This window comes from Pocillopora damicornis, chromosome 1 (genome assembly GCF_964200805.1).
Source record: "Pocillopora damicornis chromosome 1, jaPocDami1.2, whole genome shotgun sequence".
NCBI lineage: Eukaryota > Metazoa > Cnidaria > Anthozoa > Scleractinia > Pocilloporidae > Pocillopora > Pocillopora damicornis.
Genome location: NC_142670.1, coordinates 30817697 through 30831176, shown reverse-complemented (window position 1 = coordinate 30831176; position 13480 = coordinate 30817697). Strand labels below are relative to the sequence as shown.

The 13480-nt window shown below is 39.3% G+C and overlaps 1 protein-coding gene across 1 annotated transcript; it reads right to left on the bottom strand.

Annotated features, from left to right (window-relative positions):
* Nucleotides 1–3859: 3859 nt before the first annotated feature.
* LOC149053267 (uncharacterized) lies at nucleotides 3860–11894 on the bottom strand. Its single transcript, XM_089188120.1, has 5 exons — nucleotides 11859–11894; nucleotides 11241–11325; nucleotides 9729–9768; nucleotides 4707–7987; nucleotides 3860–4296 (listed from the first exon to the last, which is right to left on the bottom strand). Exons 4-5 carry the CDS (start codon nucleotides 7973–7975, stop codon nucleotides 4245–4247), a joined length of 3321 nt encoding a protein of 1106 aa, XP_089044246.1. The 5' UTR covers nucleotides 7976–7987; nucleotides 9729–9768; nucleotides 11241–11325; nucleotides 11859–11894; the 3' UTR covers nucleotides 3860–4244.
* Nucleotides 11895–13480: the final 1586 nt, after the last annotated feature.

The window sequence follows — 13480 nt, the reverse complement described above, 5'->3', positions numbered from 1 at the left end:
TTTACGAGGATCCCTCAACGTATCTTTCACACCTATCAACTCGTAAACGATACGAAACTCGCAAATACATAACTGAAAAATGAAATGAGGCCACTTGGGAGCCAAAATCCCCATAAAATCTTGACTGAGCATGCATACTCTGTCGAGCTTGTGATACTTCAGTTGCGCCATTTTAAAGATTCCCAATGTTTTTCTCCTTTAGTTGTAGTTTCAACAAATAATATGTTGCCCGAGACCCAGAAGGAAAAGCACAAAGAGTAACAACTGCGTGGAGAGTGACGACGAGGCGGAACTTCTACTGATGACGACACTGGAATATAAGGAACCGACCATTATAAAAAAGCGGTCTCCTCGAGATGGGTTAAGAAAGGGGGCGGAGAATTTTAGTTGTGTCGCAACAAAAATTTACTTGATCCCTTCCTAAAGCTTTGTACTATTCTAAAGATCCCGTCTTATTTGCAGTCACTTTTCTATATAAGCTGTTCTTATTTTCCCTTTCCTGCAGGAGGGGTAGGACAAAGCGGGTCATCGCAGGCAAGCAAGATAAGGCTCGTCCGTTCTGGTAACAAAACAGAACTACTAATTGATATACCAATTCCTCTGACGAGGGGCTAACGTTCGAAACGTCAGCTTTTTACCCTTTAACAGTTTATTTAGAAATCTATCACCTTTACCACTTGATATTGTTAATTTATCGTACAATATTTGCCATTTGTTTCTTCGGCTGACCGATGACTACTGTCAAACCGAATGCACAGCTGCTATCCCCTTCAAGCTGTTCCATGACGTCACAACAGGTAGGTGACTGACTGATTGGCAGACCGACTGACTGACTGATTGACTGATTGGCAGACAGACAGACTCACTGATTGGCAGACCGACTGACTGGCTGACTGATTGGCAGACTGACTGACTGACTGACTGATTGGCAGACTGACTGACTGACTGATTGGCAGACCGACTGACTGACTGATTGGCAGACTGACTGACTGACTGACTGATTGGCTGATTGACTGACTGACTGACTGACTGATTGGCAGACTGACTGACTGACTGACTGACTGATTGACTGACTGACTGACTGATTGGCAGACTGACTGACTGACTGATTGACTGACTGACTAATTGGCAGACTGACTGACTGACTGATTGACTGACTGATTGGCAGACTGACTGACTGACTGGTTGACTGACTGATTGGCAGACTGACTAACTGACTGATTGACTGACTGACTGATTGGCAGACTGACTGACTGACTGACTGACTGACTGATTGACAGACTGACTGACTGACTGATTGGCAGACTGACTGACTGACTGACTGACTGATTGACTGACTGACTGACTGACTAACTGATTGACTGATTGGCTGACTGATTGGCAGACTGACTGACTGACTGACTGACTGATTGACTGACTGACTGATTGACTGACTGATTGGCAGACTGACTAACTGACTGACTGACTGATTGACAGACTGACTGACTGACTGATTGACTGACTGATTGGCAGACTGACTGACTGACTGACTGATTGACTGACTGACTGATTGGCAGACTGACTGACTGACTGACTGACTGATTGACTGACTGATTGGCAGACTGATTGACTGACTGACTGACCGACTGACTGACTGACTGACTGATTGACTGACTGACTGACTGACTGACTGATTGACTGATTGACTGACTGATTGGCAGACTGACTGACTGACTGACTGACTGACTGACTGACTGACTGACCAACTGACTGATTGACTGATTGACTGACTGATTGGCAGACTGACTGACCGACTGACTGACTGACTGACTGACCGACTGACTGACTGACTGACTGACTGACTGACTGATTGACTGATTGACTGACTGACTGACTGACCGACTGACTGACTGACTGACTGACTGACTGACCGACTGACTGACTGACTGATTGACTGACTGACTGACCAACTGACTGACTGACTGACTGATTGACTGACTGACTGATTGGCAGACTGACTGACTGATTGACTGACTGATTGGCAGACTGACTGACTGACTGACTGACTGACTGATTGGCAGACTGACTGACTGACTGACTGACTGACCGATTGGCAGACTTACTGACTGACTGACTGATTGACTGACTGACTGATTGGCAGACTGACTGACCGACTGATTGACTGACTGACTGATTGGCAGACTGACTGACCGACTGACCAACCGACTGACTGACTGACTGATTGACTGACTAACTGATTGGCAGACTGACCGACTGACTGACTGACTGATTGGCAGACTGACTGACTGACTGACTGACTGATTGGCAGACTGACTGACTGACTGACTGACTGATTGACTGACTGACTGACTGACTGACCGATTGACTGACTCAATGACTGACTGACTGAATGGACTTACGGAATGACTAACTAGCAGGCGGCTTGACTGACTTTAGTGAGTCACTGACTGTACTGGTTCGAAGGGGCCACTGGCGTAATACCCCTTTGTTTGATTTATCCAATGACTAGCCTCTCAATAATGATTAATTAATTGGTTGATTGACCTGACTGGCGTACAAGGTGACTGACTTATTGATGGCCTGACTGAAAACTCTCTAACGAACAATGATCGAGCGGATAAACGGCTTGACCAATGACCACCCGACTCATCAGTATTTATATACTTAACTGTACTTGTCTTCTTTCTGCAGCCGGACATGTTAGCCCTCCAGTTCCTTGTAACATTATTAAGCTTGTCGTTGTGGAAGAGAAAGAATGCTACGCTAAAAATGCTTGGTCAAGATAAACGGACATAGCAATACCTGATTTTTTACGATCACCTCATTTAAAAAAAATTGTTTGTTGCAACAAAATCCATTTGTATCAACCTCAACTAAACTAAAATATTATCATTTGGATTTTATTCATCCAGATTTTTCTAAAAGGCTACGTTCACGACCCAAGAAAACTGCTGAAACTATTGACGAGGATGACTGACTCCATACTGGTGACATTGGTTTATTTATTTCAGTTAAAATTGTTCAAGCAACATTGACAACAGACCCCAAAACAGCTGTGCCTGAGTTTATTTCATATAATTGCTTTCTATCAAACGATGTTTTTTCGTTGTCGTTTTATTTTACAAAATTAAAAAGTCATTCACTCAAAGTGTCGCATCTCAACCTACGCATCCAAAAAAATGACTCTTGCATGCGTAGCATGCTTATGTTTACTGTTTGTTTGTTTGGTTTTTTTTTTTAATAGGTACATCTTGCACAGTATTTCTTCTTTTCTTCTGATTGACTTTAACTTCAATGATTCACGCAATAAATGTTCCTTTTCTTTCCAATCTGAAGTTTCCATCAATGTCTAGTCTACTGCTTCCTCTCTTTACTTTTGTTTGTCGCAAACATATTGCGCACTGTTTTGTGTTTTCTCTTTTTGGTTGTTTGTTTGTATCTTGTACATAGCTCGTTCTCTTCCCGGGTTGAATTTTGCGTTAGAATCTTCTACAAATCTTTTTCTCTTCTATTTTGATTTCGAAGTTAGTATCTACCCCGTTGTCTTTTTTTTTCGATTTATATTTGTATCTTACGTTAGAATTTAGCCCCTGGACTGGCTGATTGTCACGTTAATTTCCTCCGAATTGTTTGCACTCTTCTGTTTAACTGTTGCGTTCTCACGCAATGTTTCAGGCTAATTTTATTTTAACAACTTGTATGTCGTTTCTCTTTTCTTATCTGTTTGTTATTGATTTCATGTAAATTTCACTCCGTTTGTTCCCTTCTCCGGTTACCTTTTAGATTATTATATAGTATCTCGCGTTCTCTTTGTTCCCTCCTTTGTTCCGTTTGTTTGTCATGTTATCATCCCCTGTACCTGTAAACAGTTTTTATCCCTCTTTGATGATCACGTTTGCATGCTACGAGAGAATTGAAAACCAGATCATAGTGATGTAAACCGAGGATCAATTTTGAGTTTTGACGCAACTTTACCAACATTTTCTCATTTTTTAACATTTAGCTTATTTCCTGCGTCCAACCCAGTGTTAAATGTAATTCCCTTATGGTATACTTAATAAATCTAACGGCTGAATTGCAGGTTTCGTTAACACACGCTTTCGGCCTTGTTTAAAAAAGCATGCCAAAACAACTCCTTGACTTTTAAACAAATTAAAAATGTCTATACAAAGTAATGCCGGTGTCCATTTAAAGACGATAAATGTCAGATAAAAGGAAGAAGAATCTTTGTGTAGGATCAGCCGTCACTCGGTTTCTTTCTTTGCTTCATTTTTGTCCTCCTTGAGTTCTTCTTTCCTAAGAACAAACATTCTACATTTGTCACTATTTTAACTGAAAAGCAAACGGGTCGAGTTCCTTTGAAAGAAATTACTTTCTTCTTCAATGTCATGAACTATGAAATTTCTCAGATTGCTCTCATCGTCATAGCTTCTAGCATCGTTTTAACCTTGAGCACTTATTCCTGAATATCTTCCATGCCTTCAAGGAACTCTTTTTTAAGGCCAATTTAGGAAGCGATTCATCAAAATCTTCTGGCTTCGAGCGCTAGATAAAATCGTTTTCTTTTTCTTGACATTTCATGAAATGATGAAAGACCAAGACGAAAACGAACAAACAAACAGAAACTGACTGTAATAAGATAAACTGAAAAAGTTAAGTATGCTTATCGGTTTTTATAGAAAATTGCTCATTACAATCAGGCTTACCCTTTTTTCGTAAAATCAAATGTCACGTTATCCCCCATCAGCACAAACGGAGCCCATTGGGAAGGTTTAGGGAAACCATTGCTTCTCAACCATTGAACGGCCTGGTGAAGAGATTCACTAGCACTTTCTCCACGCACAAGGTGTTTGTAGAAATGATTCATGAGCTGTTCCGTTGCTTCGTCTTCTATTTCCCACGATGCTACCAACACCGAACGTGCACCGGATGCTAAAAATGCACGAGCGATTCCAAGGACTCCTTCCTTTTTAACCAATCCACGCCCACTGTGGCAACAGCTCAGTACTACCAGTTTAGCTCGCACTTGAACTCCTTGAATTTCGGACATAGTCAGGAGGTAGTCTTTCTCTTGAGGAGTATGGTTAGTAGTGCGTTGAGGAGAGAGGGCAATCTCTCCTCTTTCGGCATTTCCATGTGCGGCAAGATGTATCAGACTTACCGAAGGTATCGCTTGAAGTACTGCCTGCTTTGTTGCGCCACTTCCTAACAAAGGCTGAATGCCCAGCAGTCGACCAACCATCTCTGCTTCCTTTCTTGCACAGAACAATGGTTTAATGTCAATGGGACTTCCATTGTAAAGCACCTCGCCAACCGTAGGATCACCAACAACCAGTGCATTAGTTAGACTGTGATAGTCCGCTGGACATTCTTGAATGATTCGGAGAGTCGTCAGTGAAGGGACGATACGGATTCTGTACTTCTCCGATAAATACTCTTCGGCAGATTCATCTCGCAAGGCAGCAATTGGGACTCGGTACGAAAAACGATCCGGTACAATGACGATTTCGGGCTCTGTAAGTAAGTCTGCCACAGGTGCGATAATCCATTTGTAGCACAAATTATGAATTCTTTCGTTATCTTTGGTTTGTTCACCTCGCAAATGTGTTCGGCTCTCTTTAAGAAGAGATGTCGTCACGTGGTCATCCAAAGATCGATCTTCGCAGTTCGCCGTGGGTGAAACGCCAAAGCCAGCGGCGCTCTTTTTGAAAATTCCTTCCACATCGCAAACTTGCTCGTCAATAAGAGTGTCTACTTCTACTTCGTCTGTTGCTCGAAAGCAAGTGTCTCCATTTGCTTTCAATACCCAGAGAAGAACTTGCCGCTCTCTGTACGCAATATACAAAAAAACAGAGTTACCTTCTCTCCTCACGATGTTTTCAATCGCGAACCATGATTGTGGATCAGCTGAGATCTGGCTTTCCACGGAGTACTTGTCTGCCATTACTTCTGCGAGGACTCTTGCTCGTCCCAGTTCCTCAACATAGAGAGCATCTCCAAATTTTTGGATATTACAAAGCAAGTCAGTGAGTAAACGGTAGGGAGAAGTACCGTGTTTCTCTAACAGAGCCATTTTAAACTCACAGTTTCCTTTCAGAAAATTTCTGATTTGCTCGTATTTTGCAATACATCGAAGAAGATATTCCTTTACTTCCACAATCTCTGACCGCCACATCTTTAACTGCGCAATTCTGAGAAGGCTTTCAAACTCAAGCATCTTGTATCCAATTTGGCTGCTTATGGAATAAGCTTTCTCTAAACAATCTTCTGCCTTGCCATATTCACCAAGCGATTGGTAAAAATTGCTAAGGCTTATGTAGATGCTTGCTTCGACATCTCTATGGCCACATTCTCTGCTGATGGTAAGCGCCTTCTCCCAATGTTCTTTTGCTTTCTGATTGTCATTCACAGAAGCAAAAACACCTGCCAAACGTGCTGTTGCCTTGGCTTCTATTCTTCTGTCTCTACTTGCTATACTGATACCGACTGCCTTGTCCAAATATTCTTTAGCTTTCCGATTTTCTCGAAGCCGAAAATAAACACTTCCAAGATTCAGGTATGCTTCTCCTTTTCTCCCGCCGACGATGGCAAGTACTTCCTCGTAATATTCTTTAGCCTTCGTATATTCTCCAAAAAAATAAAACACATTTCCGAGGTTTCCGTTAATTGTTCCTTCTGTTTCTTTGTCGTCAATTTCTTTTGCGATGGCAAGTGCTTTCTCGTAATATTCTTTAGCCTTCGTATATTCGCCGAGGTACTCAAACACTGTTCCAAGGTTCATGTATTCTGTTCCTTCTTCTTGTCTGTAGCCAATCTCTCTCGCGATGGCAAGTGCTTTCTCGTAATATTCTTTAGCCTTCTGATATTTACTAAGGGAACGAAACACATTTCCGAGGCTCCCGTTATTTGATACTTCTCCTTCTTTGTCGCCAATTTCTATCGCGATGGCAAGTGCTTTCTTGTAATATTCTTTAGCCTTCTGATATTCGCCATGGTTATCAAAAACATTTCCAAGGTTCCTGTTACTAGTTCCTTCTCCTTGTCTGTCGCCAATTTTTATCGCCATGGCAAGTGCTTTCTCGTAACACTCTTTAGCCTTCTGATATTCGCCTAGGTATACAAAAACATTTCCAAGGTTCCCGTTAATTCTTCCTTCTCGGTGTCTGTCGCAAATTTCTTTAGCGATAGCAAGTGCTTTTTGGTAATGTTCTTCAGCCTTCTGATATTCGCCTAGGGAATAACACACATCTCCGAGGTTCGCGTTCAATCCTTCTAGTTTTTTGTCGCCAATTTCTCTCGCGATGGCAAGTGCTTTCTCGTAATATTCTTTAGCCCTCTGATGTTCGCCAAGGTTAACAAAAACATTTCCCAGGTTCCCGTTCATTGTTCCTTCTTTTTGTCGGTCGCTAATTTCTATAGCGATAGCAAGTGCTTTGTCGTAATATTCTTTAGCCTTCTGATATTCGCCTAGGGAATAAAACACATTTCCGAGGTTCTCGTTAATTCCTCCTTCTAATTTTGTGTCGCCAATTTTTTTGGCGATGGTGACTGCTTTCTCGAGGTGTTCTTTTGCCTTCTGCATTTCACAGAGGCTCATACATACAGTTCCAAGTCTTTCATGAGCCATTGCTTCTTCTTTTTTGAGACCAATCGTTTGTATGATGATGAGTGCGCTATGGAAAAGTTGCTTTGCCTCTACAAACCGGCGTTGTGCTTTATATTTGTCTCCCAGTTGAATGGTTAGTCTTCCAGCGTGGTGCAACGTGTAAAGAAGTTTCTTGGCGTATCTTTCTGCATTTGTGTTACCAGAGATGGCGGTAGTCACCAGGTGACTACCACAGTCAAGGTTTTGAAGTAGAATTGAACATTCATTACATAACTCAGTCGCTTGTGGGCCACGATCAGTGTTGAGAAGAAATATGACGACATTTAAACCTATCTGGACTGATTGTAGGATTTCTGCAGCGTCACTCATTTCGAGTCTTTCCTATTTGTTGACGTGACAAAAAATTAACGAAAACAAAACTTAAAAAAAGTTAAAATAAAAACTGATTATTGTGGAGTCCTTGAGCTATCTTTGGGAATTGGTTGTTTTCTTCCTTTTTACGAATGTCTGAGGGTAACATTTCTTTTTCACTCTTTTATTAAAACCAATCCATGTGAATCAGGTGGGTTGAATCCAAATAATCGTAAAGCATATTTGGTTATAGCTATCAAAAAAGTTTCACCAATTGAACAGCGGTTAATTTACGTATCTTGTTATGATTACATTTATCGTTTTGAATTCGTGGGTACGCGATAGCGTAGAAACGAGTTGTTGTGGAGACTTTGGGATATGCAAATTAGCGTAGATTCCTCGCAATTAGTCGTAATCAGTCGGCTCCGAATTCGAGATCGAGATCTATCCTTCCGAAGAAGTCCGAAGTCCTGGTGCCACTGTGACTGCATCGATCGTTGCGATGTTTGTTGTCTTTACACGGCTGTTTCGACATTTACTAAATTGAAATGGACTTCGAGTGTTTCAGATTAGAGCTATGATCAACTTAAAGATCAAATTTGAAAGGTCTTCGAATCGTACATGCGCTAAACATAACGCGGAGTAGCCTGCAGAGCAGGCGTAATTTTGGCTAGCGAGTGCTAAGTAATTTCATAACGAATATTATGGCCGCCATCTTTGATTTTAATGGCAGCGAAAGGCTGAGGAGAAGAAAAATTTATACCAAGGGGGAGTCCAAGGGAACGGTCGACGGTCAAAAGTAAGGAGAAGGGTGGGGGTAGGGGAGTGAAAATTTCTCCCCTCCCCGCCCCCTACCCCCACCGTCCACTCTAACTGCAAATCAAAAATGGCCAGTCGAACAAACGATCGCGAGCTTTTAGCGTTAGCTCGCACTAACAAGACGCCTGAACGAGGAGCAGCGAGAATCATGAAGAGTCTGCGACAGAGCAAGCTGTTGACATGAAAAATTCCCACGGAAATATATACCCATGGCGTTAAAAAAAAAGTCAATTTACAGCATTATTTCTTTCGTTTCAGGTTTTTTTTTCGGATGTTTCGGCAGCAACGCCAATTTCGGCCTTTTCGTTATGGTCGTTTCGTTTCGTTGTTTTCTGTGCAGACGTGACTGTTTTGATGGTAAGAATGAAATATAACCGATTTCTACAAGTCGTTGCCGAGTAAGTGACCACAATCTGGCCGGTGTTGTTTTGATCACTTGACGATCTTTCTCGCTCAAAACCCACCACGACTTCCTATTTCAAGGAATGCTTTTCCAATTAATTTCTATCGCATCCGTGTAAAAAAATACAAGCATATGCGTGTACTGAAAAACAAAAGGGAAATTCAAAACTGCGACCTCCTGAAATATAGGTGACGCGTGAATTTCTTCTTTCACCTCATGAAATCCTCAAGATTTACCAGAAACCTTCTACACAAGGCGAGAGATTTGAAGTTTTGCCTTTCTGTCCGTGAAGCGTGAATTTTTCGAAAATTCTTGAAGTAAAGCATTCTTGAAGCATTCTTGAAGCATTCTTGAAGCATTTTCTAAAATTCTTTAAGTAAAGTTATTGAAGTAAACTATTCGCTTTACTTCAATAACTTATATACCAAGTTCTCCAATTTTTTTGTCCGCCGGGTAAAAATGTTAATTTTGATTAATTTTATTCGTAGAAAATGAAACTAAGAGGCAATCAAAATGTTGAAATGCTCACTAAAAGAACCAACAGCTCACCTTTGAACACAGACCCTGCCGTTAGATCCTGATGCTGTGACTAATGAAAACAAAAGTAACAAATATTGAAATGAGATTTTTTTTCTGCACAAAAAAACGTAAATACAAATAGCTGGTGTAACGCCATGTTACTCACACGGTTAGAAATAATATAAGAAATCACCAAAATGAAATAAAGAAAACCTCAGATGGGAGAAAAATTGTTTTGTAGGTTGCCCATAAGATTCATTAAACAACATATGGCATCTTCTTATTTTTCATCATCACAGGAGTGATGAACATTTACCTTCTCCTTACAATATCAATATACCATACAGAAATCAAGAGATGAGAGTAAACAGACTCATCATTCAGAGGATGTTACCTCTATAATTATTATGCATTCCTACGCATTTCAGTGCACTATATTTCTGAAATAAATAAATAGCCGCTCATCTTTAAAAAAGAAACGATCTCTTGATAGGTCAGAGATCAAAATCATGGAACTGATTTTAAAATTTCTCTGCAAAGTAACGAAGAATGCAAGAGCTAGTGAAAGATCGAATATGAAAATTATCGGTAAAAAGTAATCATTATAAAAACCTAAGAAGGATGGAACTTTCATTACAGCTTGCCTATGAGATATCTAAAAAAAATATCGGAGCCTGCGTATCCTTGATAAGAGTTTGGTGGTTTAAAATTCCCTTTAACCGATTGCTAAAAAACTTTCAAATTACAGGAGTAAGGAACATTTTGCTTCTCTTTCCAAAATCAACATATTGTTCAGTGAACAAGCGGCGAGAACACTTATCAGCTGAGAGTGTTTTCGTAAAACAACACTAAATTCTTCCTACTGACGAACAAGGTAAAGTGAAGGTGCTATATGTAATATATATATATATATATATATATATATTAAATATATGCTATATTGCTAATACGATCATAAATTCAAAGGGTTAAGGTGACGCAGACCTCAAATATTTTTTAATCAAGTCAAAAATTGATTTGAATTTAAAAGATCTTCACAATTATTATCAGATTGTTTGGAATTAGAACTCTTTTATCACTGTAATTTCTCAAATTTAATTTATATCCCAAATATATATTTCTCCTAAAAACGCGACTGAAAGAATCCCTATAAGCTAATTTAATTTTCAGGTGCTTACCGTGTTAAAAGTAAACACGGGTTGTTTTGTTTGAGAGGTGACACCGAAAGCCGCAAGAAACAAAGATAACTGCAATTAGCTCGTGTAAGAACAAAGTGCTGAGTTTGATAGGTTGAAAAAAATCACTTCAGTTGTGTGCGACGAGATTTTAAACTGTAGTTGATAGTATCTTGGTCTGAGATGTATCATCGCGACTTTCCGTTTCGCTCACAATGCTCAATGAAAAACATTGTAGCTCCTTCTTTTAGCATCAAGGTTTGCTCTTCTTGAATTTGATATCTGTTGCGCCTGATTTGAGGTGACGACGGAAAAAAAAAAGGGAAAAGGAATGTAAGCTAATTTTTTGTTTATTTTTGCTGCTTACCTTTGAACAAGGAAGTGTGTCTTGTTCAGTATTTTGATTGTATGACAAAGGAAGCCCAAAGTAAGAAACTAAAATGACCCGTTCCCTGCAAAACAGAAATGAATGACAATGACTTTTTGTGAAAAAATTAACAGCATAATCGGTAGAACCAAAACAAAATCGTTCAGAAAACCTAAAACACAACTACGTCGCTTTCCAACTTCCCCGTAATTGTATTAAAAACATTGCATCTTTGTTCTTTCTACGTAAGAATTTCCCATTCATTCATCGTGTGGCTGCTTTTTCTCTTTCAAACCCAGACTCGGACATTTAAGAATTGTTGAACACGTAGTTTCTCCCTACAGTATCGATATATTCTTCAGCCAACAGTTTTGGAGAATAAACAAACTTATCAGCTGAACAGCGTTAAATTAACGCAACACTTCATTCTCTAAAAATATTTACAGTGACATTTGTTTCATTTAGAAAGGGAAATGGATCATTAGCTATTAGATCATGGAAGTTAAGGGCCTTAAGATGAGTGAATCATTTTATTTTAAGGACTATGATGAGATCAAGGCAAATTTATAGCGACAAAGCGAGAAAAGATTGTGTCTAAATTATTTTTTTAAAACTAACCTTTGAAAAAATAAGCCTGGCTGGTTTAATATTCCAGTCGTATGACTAATAAAACCAACAGTAAGAAACTGAAAAAGAACTTTCTCTGAAAAACAAAGATAAATGCAAAAAACTATTGTAAGAAAGACGTAAACACTTAATAGGTGGAAAAAAGTGATAAATCAAAGAGGGAACAACGGACACCAAAAGTAAAGATTAAGTTCGATTTGTAAAACGCAAGTTTAGAAACCTGAAAATCAATCGCTCTCCATCTTTCACATAAATTATACGCACAAAACAAATTATCAAAAAAAAAATAGAATTGCCTGCCTTGAATTAATTTGAAATGTAGCAATACTGTGCAATTTGAATATACTCTATGTTACCACCGACATTGACTGAAAAACCTTACGTTACTTAGGACGGCCAAGGAAACATCATGGCTACAAACGGAGATTTTATGATAAGAAGAATCTCTACCCATGTGATGAACATTTTCACCACAAAAATTTCAATTTCGGATGGCTCTTTCTTCCCAATTTTTTACATTGCAAACACCAACAATGGTTTCCGTCTTTCTTAATCCGAACATTTGTTTTGCCGAAATAATTAACCCCGCGCTTGACGCAATACCAACGTTTAACATTTGTAAACTTTTCAAGACGTTTTCTTGTGCACAGATTAGGCATGCTTAGTGGATTAGATTAATACTGGCGTTTTTATTGTTCTCCAAGCGCTGGATAGTTCTGAATGATACGAATCTAACTCAGCAGGTCAGAAGTAATAGACTTTTTCTTCTTGTGATATAAAAAAACTTTAAACATAAATGGAATTTATTCAGACCGATGTCCTTCTAAAGCAATTCATGATGAGTCAGTACATGAATCGACACAGTAATGGTCCATGTAAGAGCAGCCTAAAATACGTATCGTAAAATCTATGAGATGTCGCACTAGCATACCAGCGAGTTAAAAATGAAATATCGTACTCACCACGACTCTTTGAACCCCTTGTTTCTTTTAAATTAAAGGAAGTGTGTCTTGTTCAGTATTTTGATCGAATGACAGAGGAAGCCGAGAGTAATAAACTAAAATGACACTTTCCCTGCAAAACAGAAATGAATAACGATGACTTTTTGCAAAAAAAAAGTAACAGCGTAATCGGTCGAACAAAAACCAAATAGTTCGGAAAACCTTAAACACCACTACGTCGCTTTCCAACTTCTCCGTAATTGCATTAAAAAAATTGCATCTTTGTTTTTTTTACAGAAAAATTTCCCATTCATACATCGTGTGGCTGCTTTTACTCTTTCAGTCCCGACCTGGACACTTCATAATTGTTTAATGTGCAATTTCTCCCTACAGAATCAATATATTATTCAGCCAACAGTTTTGGAGAATAAATAAACTTGTCAGCTTGACGGTGTTAAACTGAAGCAACACTTCATTCTCTAAAAATACTTACAGCGATATTTGTAACATTTAGAAAGGAGACTTGAATTGAAATGAGATTATGGAAGTTAAAGGCCTCGAGATGAGTGGATCATTTTAGTTTGAAGACTATGATAAGGTCAAGGCAAATCTTTAGCAACAAAGCGGGAAACGATTGTTTCTAAATTTATTTTTTTTAAACTAACCTCTGAA